The sequence below is a fragment of the Rutidosis leptorrhynchoides genome, chromosome 4, assembly GCF_046630445.1.
Source record: "Rutidosis leptorrhynchoides isolate AG116_Rl617_1_P2 chromosome 4, CSIRO_AGI_Rlap_v1, whole genome shotgun sequence".
In the NCBI taxonomy this organism is placed as follows: domain Eukaryota; kingdom Viridiplantae; phylum Streptophyta; class Magnoliopsida; order Asterales; family Asteraceae; genus Rutidosis; species Rutidosis leptorrhynchoides.
In genome coordinates, this window is record NC_092336.1 from 95,383,816 (window position 1) to 95,392,835 (window position 9,020).

The 9,020-nt window shown below is 31.1% G+C and overlaps 1 protein-coding gene across 1 annotated transcript; it reads left to right on the forward strand.

The window, feature by feature from the left end:
* The first annotated feature begins 6,421 nt into the window (after nucleotides 1-6,421).
* On the forward strand, nucleotides 6,422-7,012 carry LOC139840830 (uncharacterized). The gene has a single exon (XM_071831074.1). The coding sequence runs from the start codon at nucleotides 6,422-6,424 to the stop codon at nucleotides 7,010-7,012; it is 591 nt and encodes a 196-aa protein (XP_071687175.1).
* Nucleotides 7,013-9,020: the final 2,008 nt, after the last annotated feature.

Consider the following 9,020-nt stretch of genomic DNA (forward strand, 5'->3'; position numbering starts at 1 on the left):
TGTAACTTATAAAATTGGGCATTGTGGTCATTTCCTTCTATAAATCAAAGTCTCGTTGTTTGTCAAAATATTTTATTTTAAATTAAACGTTTTGTTACATGTACCTTTATTAATAACTAGACTTAAATTAATTAAAAACTAACACACTCAAAGTGTAACTTAACCTTTTGAGTGTTTTGATCATTTCCTTTTATAATTCATAATCTTGTTATTTATCAAAGTCTATTTATTAATATTAGTTTAAAATCAAAACGTTTTATGCCTAATTTAAATTAAATTTTATAATCTTATACATATTTTTGAAATATTTATCTAATAACATACTAGTTATCCTTTCAAAACTAATTATATAATTTAAGATCATTTACATAATCGAAAATCCTATAACGTTTATGCTTTAAAACTTAATTTGATTTCATTCTTTTATGAGTAAATGTTTAGTTTAATTTCCTTAACTTTCTAAATAATATATCTTAATATAACATATCAAATGGGTTTATCTAGTCAACGAATCTTATCCCAATTTTTCCTTCTATATGATCAATCGAGTATTATGAAATTCAATTCTCCACTAACTTTTGTCTAACTCCCAATAAGTGATACTTTGTTCTTACATGTAAATCACTTTACCATTTATTCCGAATACCGTTAAAAAGTAAGGGTTTCCTAATTCAAAGTGGACCTCATAACAGAGACTCATAATCATAGTTCAATGTATCCGATAATTCAATCATTTGATGTTATCTTTCAATCCCGTTGATAAACTTATATCGAACAAATACGTTTATGTAAAGTATTATTATTCATTCAATACCTTGATCGCATTTCCAAGTTCATAAAATAAATCTCATATCTTATATTCATATCAACTAATCCGTTCAATGTTTTATCAATATTTCTCAATTTAAAAATCACACATATGTATATATATTTATTTACACATAATTGTTCGTGAATCGTCAGGCATGGTCAAAGGGTATTTGATTAAATGAATATAGTTTCAAAACTTTCGAAACTCAACATTACAGATTTTTGCTTATCGTGTCGGGTACATATAAAGATTAAAGTTTAAATTTGATCGGAAATTTCTGGGTCATCACACTGACTTGAATTACCTCAACAACTCGCAGCTGTACATAACACTTTCCACGTCTCGAATTTGAAGAAATGTTTTGCTAAATAAGATCTTACTATTCCGTTAGATGAAATCCAAATCAACGAAAAACTTCAATTCATCGAAGAACCCGTCGAAATAATGGATCGTGAGGTTAAAAGACTTAAGCAAAACAAGATACCAATTGTTAAGGTTCGATGGAATGCTCGTAGAGGACCCGAGTTCACCTGGAAACGAGAAGATCAGATGAAGAAGAAATACCCGCATTTATTTCCAGAAGATACGTCAACACCTCCAACTGCTTAAAATTTCGGGACGAAATTTATTTAACTGGTAGGTACTGTAGTGACCCGAACTTTTCCATGTTTATATATATATATTAAATGAAATTGTTATTTACATGATTAAGTGTTTCCAATATATTAAGCAATCAAACTTGTTAAGACTTGATTAATTGAAATAGGTTTCATATAGACAATTGACCACCCAAGTTGACCGGTGATTCACGAACATTAAAACTTGTAAAAACTATATGATGACATATATATGGTTATATATATAGTTAACATGATATTATGATAAGTAAACATATCATTAAGTATATTAATAATGAACTACATATGTAAAAACAAGACTACTAACTTAATGATTTTGAAACGAGACATATATGTAACGATTATCGTTGTAACGACATTTAATGTATATATATCATATTAAGAGATATTCGTACATCATAATATCATGATAATATAATAATTTAAAATCTCATTTGATATTATAAACATTGGGTTAACAACATTTAACAAGATCGTTAACCTAAAGGTTTCAAAACAACACTTACATGCAACGACTAACGATGACTTAACGACTCAGTTAAAATGTATATACATGTTGTGTTTTAATATGTATTCATACACTTTTAAAAGACTTCAAGACACTTATCAAAATACTTCTACTTAACAAAAATGCTTACAATTACATCCTCGTTCAGTTTCATCAACAATTCTGCTCGTATGCACACGTATTCGTACTCGTACAACACACAGTTTTTAGATGTATGTACTATTGGTATATACACTCCAATGATAAGCTCTTAGCAGCCCATGTGAGTCACCTAACACATGTTGGAACCATCATTTGGCAACTAGCATGAAATATCTCATAAAATTACAAAAATATGAGTAATCATTCATGACTTATTTACATGAAAACAAAATTACATATCCTTTATATCTAATCCATACACCAACGACCAAAAACACTGACAAACACTTTCATTCTTCAATTTTCTTCATCTAATTGATCTCTCTCAAGTTCTATCTTCAAGTTCTAAGTGTTCTTCATAAATTCTACAAGTTCTAGTTTCATAAAATCAAGAATACTTCCAAGTTTGCTAGTTTACTTCCAATCTTGTAGAGTGATCATCCAACCTCAAGAAATCTCTCTTATTTACAGTAAGATATCTTTCTAATACAAGGTAATACTCATATTCAAACTTTGATTCAATTTCTATAACTATAACAATCTTATTTCGAGTGAAAATCTTACTTGAACTGTTTTCGTGTCATGATTCTGCTTCAAGAACTTTCAAGCCATCCAAGGATCCTTTGAAGCTAGATCCATTTTTCTCATTTCCAGTAGCTTTATCCAGAAAACTTGAGGTAGTAATGATGTTCATAACATCATTCGATTCATACATATAAAGTTATCTTATTCGAAGGTTTAAACTTGTAATCACTAGAACATAGTTTAGTTCATTCTAAACTTGTTCGCAAATAAAGTTAATCCTTATAACTACACTTTTAAAATCAACTATACACATGATCTATATCTATATGATATGCTAACTTAATGATTTAAAACCCGGAAACACGATAAACACCATAAAACCGGATTTACGCCGTCGTAGTTACAACCGGGGGCTGTTTTGGTTTGGATAATTAAAAACTATGAAAAACTTTGATTTAAAAGCTATACTTCTGGGAAAATAATTTTTCTTATGAACATGAAACCATATCCAAAAATTATGGTTAAACTCAAAGTGAAAGTATGTTTTTCAAAACAGTCATCAAGATGTCGTTCTTTCGACGGAAATGACTACCTCTTTCAACAACGACTTGTAACTTGTATTTCCGACTATAAACCTATACCTTTTATGTTTATTTTCATAAAGTCAAGTTCAATACGAAACCGTGGCCGCTTAAATCACTCAAAACGGATTAGAAACGAAGAAATTGAGAGCAAAACAAAATTGGTAAAAACTACTCATTTTAGCTACGTGAAAATTGGTAACAAATCTATTCCAACCATAACTTAATCAACTCGTATTGTATATTATGTAATCTTGGGATACCATAGACACGTATACAATGTTTCGACCTATCATGTCGACACATCTATATATATATTTCGGAACAACCATAGACACTCTATATGTGAATGTTGGAGTTAGCTATACAGGGTTGAGGTTGATTCCAAAATATATATAGTTTGAGTTGTGATCAATACTGAGATATGTATACACTGGGTCGTGGATTGATTCAAGATAATATATATCGATTTATTTCTGTACATCTAACTGTGGACAACTAGTTGTAGGTTACTAACGAGGACAGCTGACTTAATAAACTTAAAACATCAAAATGTATTAAAAGTGTTATAAATATATTTTTAACATACTTTGATATATATGTACATATTTGTTATAGGTTCGTGAATCGACCAGTGGCCAAATCTTACTTCCCGACGAAGTAAAAAAATCTGTGAAAGTGAGTTATAGTCCCACTTTTAAAATCTAATATTTTTGGGATGAGAATACATGCAGGTTTTATAAATGATTTACAAAATAGACACAAGTACATGAAACTACATTCTATGGTTGAATTATCGAAATCGAATATGCCCCTTTTTATTAAGTCTGGTAATCTAAGAATTAGGGAACAGACACCCTAATTGACGTGAATCCTAAAGATAGATATATTGGGCCTAACAAACCCCATCCAAAGTACCGGATGCTTTAGTACTTCGAAATTTATATCATATCCGAAGGGTGTCCCGGAATGATGGGGGATATCCTTATATATGCATCTTGTTAATGTCGGTTACCAGGTGTTCACCATATGAATGAATTTTATCTCTATGTATGGGATGTATATTGAAATATGAAATCTTGTGGTCTATTATTATGATTTGATAATATATAGGTTAAACCTATAACTCACCAACATTTTTGTTGATGTTTTAAGCATGTTTATTCTCAGGTGATTACTAAGAGCTTCCGCTGTTGCATACTAAAATAAGGACAAGATTTGGAGTCCATGCTTGTATGATATTATGTAAAAACTGCATTTAAGAAACTTATTTTTGATGTAATATATTCTTATTGTAAACCATTATGTAATGGTCGTGTGTAAACGGTATATTTTAGATTATCATTATTTGATAATCTACGTAATGCTTTTTAAACCTTTATAGATAAAATAAAAGTTATGGTTGTTTTAAAAATAAATGCAGTCTTTGAAAAACGTCTCATATAGAGGTCAAAACCTCGCGACGAAATCAATTAATATGGAACGTTTATAATCAATATGAACGGGACATTTCAGGGACGAGAATAGTAAATTTTTTCACTCGATGGTGCGGTTAAGAAACAATATAAACAGTTTAAGGGGTCTTGTGATTGATGGAGTATGGTCTGATTTGCCGAATGTCATTAAGGAAGCTGCTGCTGAACATTTTGCCACACGATTTAAAGAGTCTGACATAGAAAGGCCTAGTTTAGAAGGTTTAGATTATCCTACACTATCTCCTGATGAACGATACAACTTGGAAGTTAAATTCGAAGAGAAAGAAGTTCATGAGGCTATTTTCGATTGTGATGGGAATAAAGCGCCGGGACCGGACAGGTTTAATTTGAGATTTTTTAAAAAATATTGGGAAGTCATTAAGCTTGATCTTATGGACGCTATCAGTTGGTTTTGGGAAAAAGGTGACATTTCTAAAGGTTGCAATGCATCTTTCATTACCCTTGTCCCGAAAGTAAAAGATCCGCAGGTATTAAACGATTTTCGTCCCATAAGTCTTATTAATAGCTTTTATAAGATTATTGCAAAATTACTTTCCAATCGGCTTCGAAAAGTCATTCCCGATTTAGTGGGACCAGAATAAAGCGCTTTTTTAAAAAATAGATTCATTCTTGATGGTGCGTTAGTGGTAAATGAAAGTGTCGGTTATTTGAAGTCATGTAGGAAAAAAGGCCTCATTTTTAAAATAGATTTTGAGAAGGCGTTTGATTGTATTAATTGGGATTTTTTATTGGAAGTTATGGGTTGTATGGGGTTCGGGTCAAAATGGTAAAATGGATTCGTTCTTGTTTATCAACGACCTACATCTCTATCCTTGTAAATGGATCACCGACAAAGGAATTCACTATTTAGAGGGGGGTTAGACAAGATGACCCCCTATCTCCATTCCTTTTTATTCTCACGGCGGAGGGTCTTAATATGCTCACTAAAAGTGCTATTGATAAGGGTCTGTACAAGGGTATTGAAATTGGAAATGACAAAGTAAACGTGTCTCATTTGCAGTATGCGGATGATACCATATTTTTGGGGGAATGTAGTGTTTCTAATGCGTGTAGTTTACATAACCTACTTAGTTGTTTCGAGCTTGCTTCCGGGTTAAAAGTAAGCTTTCACAAAAGTTGCTTGTATGGTGTCGGGGTTAAACAAGTTGAATTACAAGAAATTGCAAGTCACTTCGGGCGCCAAGTGGGCTCATTGCCCTTCACTTACCTTGGTCTTCCTATAGGTAACAAGATGAGTAAATTAAAAGATTGGGACCCGGTTATTGAAAAGTTCAATAAACGTCTTTCGGGTTGGAAAATGCGAACGATGTCTTATGGTGGAAGATTAGTGCTTATTAAGTCGGTCCTATCGAGTCTCCCGTTGTACTTCTTCTCTCTCTTCCGTGCTCTAAATTGTGTGTTAAAACTACTTGAAAATGTGAGACGTAATTTTTTTTGGGGCGGGGGCGATTCGGGTACAAAAATTTCATGGGTGAAATGGGATGTGGTTTTAAAAACATACGGGGAGGGGGGTTTAAACATCGGGTCTTTAAAGGGTAAAAATTTGGCTTTACTCGCAAAATGGTGGTGGAGGTTTAAAACAGAAACCAACTCGCTTTGGGTTAAAGTCATTCGAAGCATTTACGGTGCTAATGGCGGCTTGGGGGCGGGAGGTGACCTCGGTTACCAACCAACCTCGAGTACGTGGTCTAACATTATTGGTGCAGGATTATATTGATGACATGGGAATCAGTTTCAAGAAGTCTTTTATCAAGCAAATTGGGAATGGGTTGGAAACGTCATTTTGGAATGAAATATGGATTGGAAATACCAAACTCAAAGAAGTCTACCCACGTTTATTTCGGCTAGAAGTTCAAAAAGATGCTCCTGTTGGTTTGCGACTGCAGGGAAATGGGCTGTTCAATTGGGCCTGGGCCCGGCAGCCTTTGGGACGTGGTCTAGACGAACTCGAAAGTCTGGAAGCTCAACTCGCTGAGGTTTCTATCGGTCCAGAAAATGAAAAGTGGAGTTGGAATTTAGATGGCGAAAACAGGTTCACAGTTAAGTTTCTATCGGGAATCTGCGATGATTATATTCTTCAACTGGAAAGTAATCCAACAAGTACTCTTCGGAACAACCTTGTTCCAAAAAAGATCGAGATTTTTGTGTGGAGATTAATGAAAAAAAGGCTACCGGTTAGGATCGAGTTGGACAAAAGAGGTATTGACCTCCATAGTGTGAGATGTCCAATTTGTGATGACGATTTAGAGACAACGGACCATATTATTCTACATTGCCCATATGCTCATGATGTTTGGTCCCGAATTTTCTAATGGTGGGGTTTAGGAACTTTTTCGATCCTAAGCTTTACCGAAATCCTCAAAGGAAATTCCGGAGTCCCGATATGTTCTTTTGGAAGAAAAATTTGGCAAGCCGTAGAATGGATAAGCGCGTATTACTTATGGAAAAATTGAAATAACAAAACGTTTCGTGGTAAATCGTGGTGTGCTCCGGTTACTCTCAACGAAATCCAAGTCAAATCTTTCGAATGGATTTCGCTTAGATCTAAGGGGAAGAAAATCGAATGGCTTACTTGGTTGAGTAACCCAATTTCATATCTTTCAAGTTAATGGTTTTCGTGTTAGTTAGTATGTTTGGAGTTGCTCACCTTGCAACTTCATGTCGAGTTTTTATATAGTGTATGTTCTTTGTAAAGTTTTAGTGTTTAATAAAATTTCTTGCTTTTAAAAAAAAAAACATTAAACATAATTGATTAAATAAAGTAATAAGTTGGTATCCCTGTCAGGTTTATCTTCATATCCTTTCAAGTGCAAAGTGTCGTTCAATATTATAATTTTGCAAATGCATAGCTTTGTTAACTTTGCATAAACGCAAAATAATAATAATAATAATAATAATAATAATAATAATAGTAATAATAATAATAATAATAATAATAATAATAATAATAATAATAATAATAATAATAATAATAATAATAATAATAACAATAACAATAACAATAACAAGAACAAGAACAAGAACAATAACAATAACAAGAACAATAATAATAACAACAATAAGAAGAACAATAAGAAGAACAATAACAATAATAATAATAAGAATAATAATAATAATAATAAGAATAATAATAATAATAATAATAATAATAATAATAATAATAATAATAATAATAATAATAATAATAATAATAATAATAATAATAATAATAATAATAATAATAATAATAATAATAAAGCTTATTGCATGGACTATACTGAGCTTTAATGTGATTATGAGTTTAATATAATCAAATCATAATTAGATAATCGGTTGCAACGTGATTTTGATAAATTATAATGTAAACTACCCAACCATCTTTAAGCTAGTGACTGGTAACCCATTTTGTCGTATTGAATTTTAACATTTATTTTATTTTGTTTCATTAATATTAATATTAGCTACTTTTAAAAAGCAAATACATGTTACTAAACGTTTAGTTAAATTGACACAACTTTTTCAGGTAAATCATAACTAACGTTAAGATAATGTAATTTTTTTTTTTTAATTGTGAAGTGATATTTAGTATTGACAAATCACAATAAAGTCCAACAAAATAGAACTCAAACAATGCTTAATATGGAAAATAAACTCAAGTTGAGTCGTAATCTTTGGCTCATAAACCCTTTCTATTCGTTGGTTGTTAGCCCGTTTCTAACTTCTGGCTACGGGTTGTTATATAATTTGACGTTCCAAAAAAAATGTTTAATATGGAAAGACATTATCAAGTTAAAGTAAAGAATTTTTATTTAACTTTAGTTATAAAATTAATTAAAGTTAATATGTTCATGGGTGGAAGTTAATAGAAACAAGGAAAGTCGTGACTAGGGATGTCAATGGATCGGATATGGATCGGATGATGCCATATCCATATCCATATCGATTTAATTTTTCCTTATCCATATACATATCCATATCCATTTAATTTCAGTTCATCCGTCCATATCCATATCCGATAGATTAAGCGGGTTAATGGATATCCATTGGATATCAAATGAAATGTTAATCTAACGATGAATTTATCAATTTAATATTAATTATAACAACTATAAATATTTAATCTTTATGTTTTTGATTTGTTACACATATTTTGATTGTAATTTTTCGCCGATTGTGAATTTATTTAAGCTAATTACGTTATAATATAAGTAAAAATACGTTCAAATTAATCTAAATATGTAACTTTGAATATTGTTAGTAATAATTTAATAATTGTGACTATCACAACCCTATTTTCATTAATAATTTACGAATTTGTAGATTATATGTATATGTATGTCA

Bases quoted from the DNA above. Each gene is read 5' to 3' on its own strand.
- LOC139840830 (XM_071831074.1), top strand. From the start codon at position 6,422: ATGGGAATCAGTTTCAAGAAGTCTTTTATCAAGCAAATTGGGAATGGG.